Source organism: Gekko japonicus, unplaced genomic scaffold (genome assembly GCF_001447785.1).
Source record: "Gekko japonicus isolate JY-2015 unplaced genomic scaffold, Gekko_japonicus_V1.1 scaffold228, whole genome shotgun sequence".
Lineage (NCBI taxonomy): Eukaryota > Metazoa > Chordata > Lepidosauria > Squamata > Gekkonidae > Gekko > Gekko japonicus.
The window spans coordinates 1,131,390-1,146,075 of record NW_015163609.1 but is presented as its reverse complement, the minus strand read 5'-3'; the positions used below and the strand labels follow the sequence as shown (position 1 = coordinate 1,146,075).

At 44.3% G+C, this 14,686-nt stretch overlaps 1 protein-coding gene across 1 annotated transcript in view; it reads left to right on the top strand.

Moving 5' to 3' along the window:
- PLEKHA6 (pleckstrin homology domain containing A6) overlaps nt 1-14,686 on the top strand; it is a 69,733-nt gene that overhangs the window by 34,354 nt on the left and 20,693 nt on the right. Inside the window, exons 10-14 of the mRNA XM_015407318.1 lie at nt 3,700-3,768; nt 4,191-4,271; nt 4,878-5,027; nt 5,982-6,077; nt 12,244-12,355. Coding sequence (XP_015262804.1) covers nt 3,700-3,768; nt 4,191-4,271; nt 4,878-5,027; nt 5,982-6,077; nt 12,244-12,355 — 508 coding nt within the window. The remainder of the gene's footprint in view (nt 1-3,699; nt 3,769-4,190; nt 4,272-4,877; nt 5,028-5,981; nt 6,078-12,243; nt 12,356-14,686) is intronic.

The following is a 14,686-nucleotide window of genomic DNA, read 5'->3' as shown; positions in this document are numbered from 1 at the left end:
ACAACAAATTTCAGTGTATCTATGGAATATCTCCAGCTGTGGCTTTATGCATAGTACTGTGTTGCATCATCTCTGGATTAAATACCAGAAGTGTCACAGACACAGATCTTATCTAGTTGCACAAGTAGGTTTCTTGTTCTCAGCAAAGGGAAATTTCCAATATTTGAGACAATATGCTCACTCAGTTTCACACTGGTGCTTGATGCAGGGTAGGTATTACTCCTGCAAATATTTATATCCAAGTAGACAGACTTAACAGTATCTGGTGCTGACATTAAATGTATGCATTTCTTTCTAATTTAACTAACATTCCCAAGTAAAGCTCTGCAAAAAATTTTCTTGGTATTTTTCAGTTTGGGTCTATTGGACCCAAAATATTATTGGGATTCCTGAAAAATCCCAGATCCCAATACCAGTAAAGTATTTGGATATCCTGATTTTTTTCAGGTCCAATAAATTTGAGAAGAAAAAAAGGGGGGGAGCAAAAAAACAGCTAAGTCTCCTGCTGGTCAGCTGTTTCTCAGGCTATCTTCTGCAGCCCCATTAAACAGGGTACATTTAAAGGGGCTGCCAGCTCAGCTGTCTTGGACTCTCTTGTGCAGTCCCTTTAAATGGGACTGCACAAGAGAGCGCGAGTTAAGCCAGCAGGGAGACTGTTCCCCACCAGCTCAGCTGTTTTTCGGGCTGTCTTCTGCAGTCCCTTTAAATGGGACTGCACAAGAGAGCGCGAGTTAAGCCAGCAGGGAGACTGTTCCCCACCAGCTCAGCTGTTTTTCGGGCTGTCTTCTGCAGTCCCTTTAAACACACCCTGTTTAAAGGGACTGCACAAGAGAGCCTGAAAAACAGCTGAGTGACAGGGGCAGTCTCCTCCAGCCGCTCAGCTGTTTTGGGGGCTTTGCTGATCTTCCAGGTAATTCCCAAATATATCTGGGATTTTGGGGGGGGGATTTGGGGGGGGGATTTCCCCCCCCCCCCCGCTGGGTTTTCCTGAAAAATTCCAGATACCTTTGGGATGCCAACATATACCCGAAAAATACTGATAAGGTATTTTGGGGGGATATTTCTGGCTTGGGTAGATCCAAATACACACCCCAGGAGCAGGAGGGAACCTGGTAAGCCTAACCACAGTGGAACAAACAGCTGAAGCCCATCATCCCCCTGCACTTTGCTCCTGAGCTGAACCTGCCTTGGAACACTTGGAAATCGTGCTCCAAGGCTGGTTCAGCTCAGGAGCACAGTCCCAAGAGCTCAGGAGCACAATCTCAAATGCCCCCCAAGGCCATTTCAACTGAGGAGCACAGTGCAGGGGGGCAGTGGGTTTCAGCTGTTGGTTAGACTTACCAGGTTCCTTTCTGTGCAAGGCAACCCCCTGCTCCCACGCTTCATCCCTTGCACTGGATTGGTGGAGCAAAAGGAAGAGAAAAAGAACACCATAATTTTACATCTGGGTAAGTAACTGGAAGTGACGTGATAATGTCCACAACACTTCAGGAATTCCCCCAGTCTCTATGGTAACCATAGAGACTGGGAGAATGCCTACAATGTTGCAGATGCTGTGACATTACTTCTGGGTGTGCCTTTGAAATGCTAGCCGTAGGGATTCATGGAAAATGCTGCAGGAGGGAAGCCGGAAGCCCTTCCTCCACCTGTGTGCTCCCAAGCCAAACTGAGCCTTGGAGTGCTTCAGAACTTTAGTTCCTCAGTGTTGTATGTGACTACGAGTCAGGTTGGGGGATTCCCAACCTGACTTGTGTCAAACAAATCACCTAGCTGAGGGCTTAACTAAAGTAATGAACAGAGACCCACGTGCATACAAGCATATTATCAGAATCCTGCTTTTTCGTAATTCCTGATTCCATTGAAGGACCTACATGCATATGACTCTATTCAAATGAACACGCGGAGGTTGGGGGATGGGACCAGCAAGTACAGTCCTGCTTCCTACCTTCTGTTCATTTAGCTTATGTGTGTTTGATGATAGGAACAGGGGTAATGTTATAGCTAATACTTACTGTATTTTCTGGTGTATAATCCTACTTTTTAACCCAGGGAAATCTTCTCAGAAATGGGGGGGGGGTCGTCTTATACGCCGGTAAATACAGTCTCTGGGCAAGTATATCCCAAACTCTATATTTTAACTGGAAAAGTTGGGGGTCGTCTTATACGCCCAGTCATCTTATACGCCGGAAAATACGGTATCTGGAGTATGGCACTTCATTTTCACGATGAGATTCCTCCCATATTAGTGTTCTCACATTAGCAAGGTGCCCTTCGTTAGTTCATGCAAGAAATTAAGAACTTATTTTCTCCTATTGTGTTATCATACAGTAGTGGTTTGCTTTGTAACAATAAATGGTTCTGATGTGGTGCCTCTCTTCTGTGCTGCATCACATCCATGTTAATCAGGGCTCTCCTGTGATACTCGTATACCCCTTCTGGGTAAGTACGGCAGCATCCCAGTTCTGGAGGGAAATTATGCAATGGTCAGTTTTAGTTTTAACAATTCACAGCAAAAGCCAATGCGGATGAGTACCAGACTTGAGTTACCTTTAGTCCCGGCTTTTTCTCTGCATTAGTTTTCCTGTGTGTAAAATGGTGGTGGTTGCTGTTAAGCTGGGGTGCTGGACATTGTGTGAAGAACCTCAAATCTAACCACAACACGGCTGTGTCTTGTGAAGTATCAGCCTGTGCTTCTTGGGCAACTTGGGAATTCAGCTGAGCCAATCAACTGGGAATAGCATGTGGAGGGCTGGTTTTGCAGCCTCAGAAGGCCTTCCTCTTTGGGGTTCAGTGCAGTGTCTTTTGCTGAAAATGATATCTGTTCCTTTTCACTAGGCCGGCCTTCATCCTGTCCTGACCTCTTGATTCTGACTACTTGTGCATCATCAGCCACCCTCTTATAGTGCCATCCTGGATATTTTGTTCTTGTTTGGCATGAAAAGAGATGTGCCTGGGACTGCACTGCATATGCATAATAGCCACTGCTATATTAGACCTACAAAGCCCAGCAGGAGTTCCTCTTGGTCTTGTGTGCTCCATGATATTAACTTTGTATATCGATTAATTGTGTATGATAACAAGTTACATGGTATAGCCCTTTTGCACCCTAGTGACTATCATGTGGTAAGGCCTCTACCTCACGGTGCATCAGCCTGAATTTGTGGGGAAACATCTTTAAATCTACTCACAATTGCTTTTGCTGTGATTGTGAATTTGAGCGGCTATTTACAGTACCATTGGGTTGTATAATTGCCTGTCAAGCTGTAACGACAGTTGCATGTCTAATACGTATGTACTGATTTGTTCATAAAACTAAGCAGTTGTCCTTTTTTTTAAAAAAAATATTTCTTATCAGCTTGACTGCTCCCTTTTATGCAGATAGCAAAGGAGCAGAGCGGCCTCTCCTCTTGATAAGATACAAGATAGCTGATTTTAAAAGACAGCCAGTGGTCTGCTTGGGCTGGATGGATCCATGGGAACGATGGAGTAGGATTGTGACACAGTTGCAAGGCCATGTCTGTCTTTCCCTTCAGTGATCCCATCTTGCAAATGTTGCTTAAGAGAAAGACTTGATAGAAGACATTAAGAGGCTGGGTTGTAGGATCTGAACTTTTTTTTACACAGCAGATTTCCCCAGGCGTTTGTCATGACATGTTAATTTCAAGAGAGAGCAGCAGTGACTTGTTCCTGTTTTTGCAGGTGTCTCACTTCCCTGAAGCTTATAGAGAGACGCTGCACACCTACAAGATAAGCGAGCAAGATACAGACGTAAGAACACCTCTCCCTCGCTGTTGCCCGCCTGCCCACTCCATCTCCCCTCCTGCCGCCACCTGCCCATCCTCTTTTCCTTGGAGGTTATGCCTTTTTCCATTTCTCTTACTATCATTAGACGAGCATCTTTTCTCCTAGTGGATCTGCAGGGTCCCTTGGTCACACCACTGATCACCAGTCCTGTGCTGCCTTTCCTGTCGCATCCTTCCCTCGTACTCAAATCTGTGTGTCTCATGCTGGTGTCGTTGTTTGTGAGTCTGCCACCCCGCCCTGCTAGTCTGATTGTGGAATGCCTGAAGCCAAGGGCAGCACTCTGGCTGGAGGCTTGGTTGACAACCATCAAATCAGATGAATACTATCTTACGGTGGGTCCTCTGTGCCAGGCAGCTCATCTTTTATCTCTTCTTATTCCATGGCAGAAGCTCCTGGGAAAGCTCTGCGAGCAAAACAAAGTGATGAGGGAACAGGAGAGGCTGGTGCAGCAACTTCGTGCAGAGAAGGTAAGGGACAGAAATCACAGGACAGACTAACAAGATGTACAAGATGCTTTCTGCTACCCTGAATGAGCCCAGATTCCTTGACTCCTTCTGATATAGAAACTCATTACATGGCTGAAAAATGCTTTTGCTTAGCAATGGCCTTCGTAATGAGGTTGTCATCTTCAAGGCAAATATTTCCTGGAAGCAGAGAGGCTAAAATGGGTTCTTCCGTACAGGTAGTGAGAGTAGGGCTTTCAAATCTCAGGGTGATCTCTCAGTTCAGTGCTATACTGCTTCTCTACAAACATTTCTAGTTGCTGTAGCTGAAGATTGCATTGTATTTCTGGGTGGAGATATAAATTCAGTTCTGTCTGCTCACTGTCATCCTTCAGCCCTGTCGTATATTTAAAAATTCAGAGACTTTACCCTACTTTCCTTTGAGCGAGACAGGGAAAGAGATAATCCCCACATTTTAAAGGCATGGGGATTGAGACTCAGAATAATAGAATGCCTAAAGTTAGAAGAGGAATATGAACTAGAGCACAGAACTGCATCTAAGACTTTTGAGTCCTGGGTTACCTTCTGAGCCAGCATCTTAAGAAATTGTCTCCTATTCTTATGGTTTAGGAGAGTCTAGAGAGCGCACTAATGGGAACACACCAGGAGCTAGAAATGTTTGGGAGCCAACCAGCCTACCCTGAAAAGCTGTTGCACAAGAAGGAATCCCTCCAGAACCAGCTGATCAATATCCGAGTGGAGCTGTCCCAAGCCAGCACGGTAATCAAAAAGCTACCTGTATCTAAGACATCCCTACCTGCTTTCTCTCACAAAGACCCAGAAACCAACAGGGATCAAAGACCATTGCTGGGAGAGTGGGGAAAGGACATGTAGGCACACTTGGCTTCTGTGACCTATGTAGATCTGATCCATCCAGTCACCCATTACCATGCTTAGCTTTGTCCAATAAGCAGGTTTTTTAAAGGGAATAGAGAGCACAGCTTAGCCTCTGAAGCCATGACAGAATAGTGCAAGCATGGGCCTCCCTTTGGGCTGTGCATGGGATTTGCTGCACTGTATTTAGTGCTTCTGCAACAGCATGAGCTACACCACTGGAGCTTCACACTTCCATCTGAGCCTGCATGGGTTGCCTGCTTTGCCAGGATGGGCACTGCATGTGCCAAGGAAGAGTTGGTGTGGAAGACTGGAAGAGAGGCATGTTTGCTGGTTCAGCATTGTCAAATCTCTTCTTTCTTTTGCTTCTATGTAAGAGTGAGAGAAAAGGAAACTCCCTTCCATGGGAAAGTGCTAAAGCAGTGCACCCAAAGTAAACTTCTTGGCTTCATGAGTGCATGACATGAATTTGCTGTGTTCAACAGCACATTAAAAGAACTGGATGAAATGTCTTGCTTATTTCACTTTGAATGATTTCCTATTTCTGTTACTTCTCCATTAGTTTTCCTAGACACACAGATTTCATGCCAGTTTGAACTAAGCATGTCTCCAGTGTGCAGTAAGGACAAAGGGAGCATTAGAGGATTTTTCCTTGTGTTCCCAAGTACATTGATTGGGAGACAACATAGATCTCATTTCTGACAAGGTTTTACCCACTGCCAAATGGACGATTTATAGATTGATTGTTTTATATTAGTTCTGCTGCACTCCAGGGACACTCAGTGTAGGAGTTTGTGAGTATGCGGGTATCTTGATGGGACTGTTTGCAAATCCCCACAGGCATTGGCCAACAGCACCATAGAATATGAGAACCTGGAGGGTGAGGTGTCAGCCTTGCATGATGACCTGTGGGAACAGCTGAACTTGGACATCCAGGTGAGAGAATGGAGCCTTCAAATTAGCAAAGTCTGAAGGGAATTTTAGAGAATCCCACACAGAACTTAACATACACACGGGGAGGACAAAGGATTCTGGACTCTTTGATGGGAACATTCTATTCCACTATTCTTCTCTGTTTGTTGACAGAAAATAAGACCATCTGCACCCAATGTAGTTCCCCTGGTGTAAAATTAAGCCACTGCTTATAAACCTTATGTTATATAAATTCTAATCACTGGGTTGTATTAGTTTTTATGGATTCACAAAAAATGTCAGAGCCTGATTTCAGAGAACGTGCATGTGAACATTCAATTTTGGGGAATGCTCCCATGGCCACTTGCACTTGTTATGCATGCAGATGACAGTTGTATGCAGAGTTGGTCACTTGCATGTCTAACGGCAACCCCTCACTTAATTACTTGTATAAATAACAGGTAGGAATGCACAAGGAGAAAGGCAACAAGCCTGAGCTGCTCTGTTTTACAGCCACTATTAATACAGAAGCCCCGCATTAGCTTTGGGAGTGGTTACTCCTCCTGATGTCTACTTCTGTATGCCACATAACTGAGTTCAGCCTTGATACTTTTAGGCTGTTGGACGGCTGATAATTTTTTATACAGTATTAATAGCCTCAAATTTCCCACCTGCCCCCCCCCACTAGATTCTGTATACAGCTTTCTTCCCTTCTTTGCTTTCTGTCCTATCACAGAATAAATCCCACTCTGCTTAACCCAAACTCTGCTAGGCACTTATGAACCCCCCTTTCCCCCCTCTGGCTGAAATAACCTGTATTTTAAAACAGCCAGAGAAATTCTACAGTCACACTGTGGGTTGTAACATCTTTTTTAAAAATTCCACTATGATCCTTATTGTTGCTAACCTCTCTGGTTTGGAGGTAAGTCCAGTGAAAAAGGCTAGTGTTGGAGAGCAGGCTACTCATCATGTATCAGATGCAAATGGCTAAAGTGATGTTTTACTAGCCTTGGAAACATTGCAAACATTTTGCAGACATCGTTCAGTTCAACTTCCAGCCTTTTTTTACCAGTGACTGCCTCTGGTGCCTTGCTGCAAAGGCAGATTGTGAGATGGAGAAGACATCCCAGTCAGAATTAAACAGAGTTTGGCCCTCCTGGACAGGCTATCTGTGTCCTGTCATGTATCATTGACACCAGACAGAATAACGATGTCTAATCCTTGCTTTCCTTCCTGTGTAAATGACACTTGACCTTCTTGCTGTCTCAGTGAATGAAGCCATTGTTTTCCTTAGCTGCTCTGAGGTTGGTTTATGTCTCCAGACTCCACGCATTCAAGTGACTCTCGGGCTTCTGTGAGACTCTTTTGTGTGTGTATTTAGTGTGAAAAGAAAACTTCTGCTCTTACTATTTATTTGCTAAGTTAAATTAGGCAGAAGCAATTGGCTCTTTCCTTCATGTTGTCTCCCCACACCCACCCACCCACACACACACACATTGTCAACTGGAGTTGGGTCAGGGGAGGGGGCTCCTTTGGTCCTCAGGGCTTGTCTAAACAGCCCTCTGTGTTTTGTTTTTTCAATTCTGTTGATCAGCAGAGGGTTCTAAGGTTACAACAACCTTCCCTACCTACTGGTCCCTGTTGCAGGGCTTGTGGTCTGCATTGCTGATTTTTATTTTTATTTTTTGTACTCACTGTGCAAGAGTATCCCAGGCAAAGTGAACCTGTGCTCCCCACTGAACCAGGAGTGGGAGATGCCACTCTCTGAATTAACTCTTAAAGCCAGTTCAAGCACTAAGTAGGGCACACAGTACAGGCTGCACCACATTAGGAATGCATAAGAGGAGCTGTTCGAAGTAGCCCTCACATGCAAGGCTAGCACTTCAGAGAGGCAGAAAGGTTCTCCCTACTGTGCTACCTTTGCATATACTTGAAGATTTTGACATAGCTGTGCTTTCGTTCAAGCACTCCCCCTCACCAGCATATGTATCTGAAATAGAACAGTCACATGAGGAATGTACCACATGCTCTGCTGACCAATGGAATATATTTATAACTCCATCTTAAGCACACTGTTTACCTTGCGTTTCCTTTAATTTCACTATTTATTCTAAATGTGCTTATAATTGCAGCTGTAGGGTCTAAATAAATGAGAAGCTAGGAGATCCATGACTGGATCTTCCCAGTGGTTTTCAAAACAGCAGCTGTCCAGAGCCCTGATTTCAGATGGCAATTATGTGAGGGGGAGGGTGCTTAATTCTTCTATTCCTTTATGGTTTTGCCAATTGAGCCCCCCTTCCACACACACACACACACACACACACACACACACACACACTGTTACTGGCTATGGAAGGAAAGAAAATGGGCAGCCTGTACTTTTCTTTCCAACGCCAATAAAAGCATGTGATTGTGCATTTATTTATTTACATGTTTACTTCATTTCTACCCTGCCTTTCTCCCCAGTGGGGACCCAAAGCAGCTTACACCATTCTCCTCTGCTCCATTTTATCCTCACAACAACCCTGTGAGGGAGGCTAGGCTAAGACCAAGAGAGAGAGAGAGGCTGGTCCAAGGATACCCAACAAGCTTCTGTGGCTTAGTGGGAATTCGAACCTGAGTGTCCCAGATTCTAGTTTGACATTCTATCCACAGTGTAAGGAGGTCAGTTTCAACTGACAGAACTACCTGCAGCAGAAAAACTCTTCTCCCTTGCTCACAGCCCAAATCTAAATTGCAGTTCTGTGTCACTATTATTTCTATTTAAAAAATACAACACTGGGAATATTTGATCACAGGTCTCCTGGCATCTGATTTAGTTAGGCCTAGGGGTGCTGGAACATCCACCACTTCAGCTCAGAACCTGTTCACCAGTCATGATCAGACAAACAATTTTTGATGAACTTTTCATCTGTTTGCTAACCCATTCATGGCTTTTCAGCAGTACAGTAACAGTACAGCATAGTGCAATCAGCTTTTTATGCATGCCCAATGGAGTTCTACACCTTCCATCCTTGCTGTACCACTGCTATATTCAGCAGGCAACTGCTCTTATCTAGGAGTATTACAAAAGAGATTACTCTTCATTGGGAAAGATCCATTGTTTGGATAACAATTGCATGGCGATTTGAGTTCTGTTTAAGGATGGTTATTCTGGCAGAGCTGCGGACAGAAATCTTGGCATGGAAAAAAGGGTTGATCTCAAGATATGCTACTTCTGCTTGCACTGTGGCAGCATCTGAAATCTTCCACTGCTGGAGAATATCCAGCATCTGTTCCTAACTGGTATAAACAATCAGTTCAGGATGCCTGAGTGACTCCACCAAATGGAGGGCAGGAGCCTTTCTAGCTGCTGATGGAACTAACTGATTGTAATGGTAGAAAGAGCAGGCTGTGTTTGTGCTTTATCAGGAAAGATGATGGGCTCAGTCTGGTCACTTGCGTTAAATGATGATAAGGCTGTGCTTGTATGTATCCTAACTCCCATTGTAATGATTTCACTCCTGGTTTGTCTATTAATTTTATTTACTTCATTTATACCCCACCTTTCTCCCCAGTGGGGACCTAAAGCAGTTTCTCTTTCTCCTTTCCTCCATTCTGTCCTCACTACAACTCTGTGAGGGAGGTTTGGCTGAGAGGTGTGTGACCAATGTTCCCTCTAAGCTGTGGAGTCTTGTGAGCAAAAATGCTACTTTGTGAGCTACTGGCATTCAAGTTGTGAGCGAGCGGTTTGGCTGCCGCATAAATCAGTCTCCTTTGGAGCCATCTTTCCTGAGTTAGGACAAAAATGTGTGAGCCAGAGGCTAAAGAACTATGAGCTAGCTCACCCTAACTCAGCTTAGAGGGAACATTGTGTGTGACTGGCCCAAGATCACCCAACAAGTGTCCATGGCAGAGTGAGAATGTGACCCCAGGTTCCCCAGCTCCTAGTCCAACACTCTACCCACTACGGAACACTGGCTCTCCACACACATTTCTAATTTCAATCTTGATTTCCTGCACTGAACGCTCAAAAAAACCAGGGTCACAACTGAAAGTCTTACAAGAAGAATACCTCCCAAATGTAGTGAGATGCAGCAGAACATCTAGATCTGAATACAAGTCTCTTGAAAAGTAGAACACCAAAGACACTTGCCTGTTTGTTTATCCTGTCCTGTGGATTATATGCAGGACTGTTTAAACTCCATGCTAAAAAGGGGGGGGATCAAATTCTGCACTCGCTATGTCATGCAAGTCAGCAGCAGTTTATACAAATTAGCATATTTTTGCATAAATATGTCATGTTGCATGCTTTGCTCTGAGTTAATTTTATAGGATTTGATATACTGGGGTAGAAATAGTAATGTGGTAGGAAGAGAAATATAGGTGAGTGAAGGCCATTAATAATAAGCTGGACACCTCGAGGGAGGGATAAAGTAGTTTTCCAGGACATATTCCTGTCCCCTTAATATGTGTGCATCTTGCACACACTGCCTACACGATTGCAAGTCATCTCCACCGTGTGAGTCAGAAATCTGTTTTGTTTTTCAAAAATCAGTTTTTGCATTCAAAGAGCTACAAAGGCTTCATGTAATATGTAACTTATATTCTTGGGCTGCTAAGCAACATTCCTGGTGTTTTTTTAACCTATTTTCTAAATAAAATGCATTGTTCTCCTGGATCTAGTCCCTCATTTCTAAAGCTCTTTGGGCTGATATGTGCATGCCAGCTGGCTGTTTTTTTCTGTTCTTCCCTTCCTGAGTAAGAGGTTGCCTGGAGAAATGTAATGTGTGAGCAGAGGCAGTGAACCAGGGCTATATGGATATATTCTGTTGTGGCAGCAGCTGCTCCAAAAAGCATTGCTGTGATTTTAGGGACCACAGCAGAACCTGTCAGATTGACACATAACATTTCTCTTTGCGGTCCTGCACCCAGAGACTCCCACAGCCACAGATACTTGCAAGAAGCATTTAAAACTGCTTCAGCTGCTTCACTGAGAGAAGAAGAAGAGATTGGATTTATACCCCGTCCTTTACTTGGAGTCTCAGAGCAGCTTACAAACTCCTTTCCCTTCCCCTCCCCACAACAGACACCCTGTGAGGTGGGTGGGGCTGAGAGAACTCTGACGCAAACTGCTCTTTCAGGAACAGGTGTGCCAGAGCTTGTAACTGACCCAAGGTCTAGGGATCCCAAGTCCCCCCAGGGGGCGGGGAAACCCCTGCCCCAGAGGCCCGTTCCCCGGCGCCGCCGGATCAGGCCCCAGGGGGAACTCCACTCCGACGTGCGCATCACCCGGAAGTGATGCGGGCACGCCAGGCATGCTGAGGGCAGGGCCACGGCCATACAAGGGAAAACCATAGAGTTTTCCCTTGTATGGCCGTGGCCCCGCCCTCAGCGTGCCTGGTGTCCTCCCGTCACTTCCAGGTGATGTGTGTGCGGCGCGCGCACACTCGCACAAGACGCCGGCCGGGAGCCCCCCGCTCCCAGTGAAGATAGACTTGGCAACCCTACCAAGGTCACATCAGCAGGTGCAAGTGGAGAAGTGGGGAATCAAACCCGGTTCTGCGAGATTAGAGTCCGCACACCAAACCACTACTCCAAACTGCTGCTGATCAGTTTCCCTGGTAACTGCTCAAAGTTAAACGGCACAATGTCTTTGGAGACCATGGGTTAAATCTAGAGTAAAGAAAGACCACTCAAGGATTAGGTTAGGAATGCATAACTCAAGTCATTCTAAGGGCCTCTTTTACACCTTTATGAGTTTAAGAGGGCTGCATCACTACATTATTAATGGGAAATTGTTTTTGTTACATTTTTTAGCCCATCTTCAGAAATTTCACCTTTCTTTTTGCACTCTTTTCTCTGAATCACAACAAATCTCTGCATACTAAAATGTTTTGCTTCCCATTCTATTCCCCTCTTCTCTCTGCTGCCCCAAGTTTATCATTTATCTCTTATTCTCTTTTTCTTTTTTCTTGCCTACAGTTCTCACTGCACCCTACCTCATATTTCAGTTCTCCCCCTTTTCTTCCTTCAAAGATCCCTGTTTTCTCTGTTTTTTCTCTTCTCTTCTTTGTTGAACTACTTTTCTCTGGGCATCGTGTCAAGGTGTAAACATGGGGGAAGCTTAACACAGGAGCAAAAGCAGATAGCAGCTTCTTTCCTTAAAAACGTGGAGCTGCTATAATTTCTGGTGCTTTGGACTTTTCAGAATGAAATGCTCAATCGACAAATCCAAAAGGAGATCTGGCGGATCCAAGATGTGATGGAGGGGCTGAGGAAGAATAACCCTTCTCGAGGCACAGACACTGCAAAGCACAGAGGTAGATGCTGCTCCTCACTTATGGCCTTGGGGTTTTATGGAGTGAGTTGGAGACAGAAAGCTGAACTGTTATCTCAGTATCTGCCACTCCTTCCACTATATGTACACCCATAATTTATCTGCCATCTGAAGATGTTTTCTTGATTCTGCTACTTGTTGTTGCAACTACTGTAGGAGGACCCATTTTATTGTTATTATACACCAGAATTTCAGTGTCATGGTTACCACATTGTCCTGACATAACCCAGAGTTGAGACATACAGCAAGATTTCTGAACTATGTCAATTTTGAAGTGAATGGGGGGGAAGAAGGAAGAAAGAAGCCCTAATGTACATAGACGTTTCTTAGCCCTGGGAGACGGAATGATAATGTTTTTATGGTTCTCAGACATCATTTCAGAAAGTGCTCAGCTGCAACATCTATTGTGTGAACAAGGACTTTCCATGCTGCACCCCAGAGTGTTCACACAAGTTAGAGAAAAGGCCCCTTGAGTCAAAGCAACACAGTTCTTTTAACTGTCTGCAAAAGAACTTTAAATTTCCATTTAGCTGATGCCTTAGTATTGAATATATAGCTTTTGGAGTCTGATGGAATGTTTTAAAAATAGACTCAATCACTCAAATCAATGAGCATCTTTACTGACTGTGTAGGTGCTCCAGTAACTAGATTATTCAGTTACTACAGAGTGACAGGTTAAGCTTATAAGCAAACTGTAGCATAACACCCAGTACAGTTATCTGCTTAAGGTTTGGACCTGGCATGTTTGAAATCTAGACTCTAGTCTAGAGGTGTCAAACTGATTTGTTACGAGAGCCAGATCTGATAGAAATGTCACTTTGTTGGGCATGCCATAAAATGTAACATGAGGTACAAGAGATAAAACTCTATAAAGGTGATTTCAGATGTTGAATGGCAATAGCAGGTGAATGACAATAGTAGGTTTGATTGGATTAGGTGTGATATGCAGAGGGGTAGTAGGCATGGAGATACCAGTGTTGGTAATGAGACGGGAAACCTAGGTCTCAGTTCCATCCAGGAGGATTCAGTCCAGGAGGATGCAAAGAATAAATGGACATAAGTCTGACATTAGAAACCACAACATTCAGTTGCTGACCTGAGTAGCAGTGTTCTTACAAAGGAATTTCAAAGGGAGATTAGAAAGAAAGACTGCTGAATTGCAATTGATAATGACGCTCAAGACAATGCATCCTCCTGGACTGAACTGAGACCTAGTTTTCTTGTTTCATTACCAATGTGTGCTATTATCATTTGGCATCTGAAATCACTCCACTCTCCAAGATATAAGGACCAATCCATATGTTCTAATTCTTAATCAGGGTCTTTTTGAAAAAAAATAAATCCAGATAGAAACAGAGAAATCCAATCTTTTTTTTAAAAAACCCTTTCAGAATAAGCCAAAATAATTTCCTCAGTGTACATTGTGCTAGTCAGAGGACATAGTCTCTCTATCTCTGTGTGAATGAGTGTGTGTGAGAGAGTGAGGGAGTGAGGGGAGAGGCTTGTGTTTATATCTCTCCAGCACACACCAGCCACAAAGTTCTATCTATCTATCTATCTATCTATCTATCTATCTGTCTGTCTGTCTGTCTGTCTGTCTGTGTGTGTGTGTGTGTGTGTGTGTGTGTGTGAGAGAGAGAGAGAGAGAGAGAGAGAGAGAGAGAGAGAGAGAGAGAGAGAGGCAAGAGGCAGGAAACAGGAAACAGGAAACAGGAAGCAAAGAGCCATTGAGGGAGCTAGGAATAAAGCAAGCTAGGGTGCGGGTGCAGTAGCAGCCCTGGAAAAGGAAGCAGGAGAAGGAAATTGCTTGGGGGCTGGCTCTGAGCCCTGCGTGGGCTGGATTTGGCCCACAGGCTGCACGTTTGATATCCCTGCTCTAGTCTGTTCTATGGTGCCATGTTTCTAATGTCTGTTAGGAAGGCCCCTGACGTGTACCTTGACTTAGGATAAAGTCTCACTTTTGTTGATTATAGGGATATAGAAATCCTCCTTTCTATGCATCCCACACTCAGTTGACTGCTCAGGTCAGCAAAGGCTGAATTAGTGTGAGCTAGCACACTGTTTTTTAGCTTTCGGCTCACATATTTTTGTCTAAGCTCAGGAAGGATGGCTCCAGAACAAACTAATTTATACAGTAGCCAAATCGCTTGATCACAACTTTAATGCCAGTAACTCACAAAGTAGAATTTTTGCTCACAAGACTCCACAGCTTAGAGGGAGCATTGTCTGCCACGCACAAAATTCTTTCTTTGACATTAATTGAGTAGAAAAGAGTTTGAGAACCTAGCTCTGTTGATGCAAGCAAAGAAGTAGG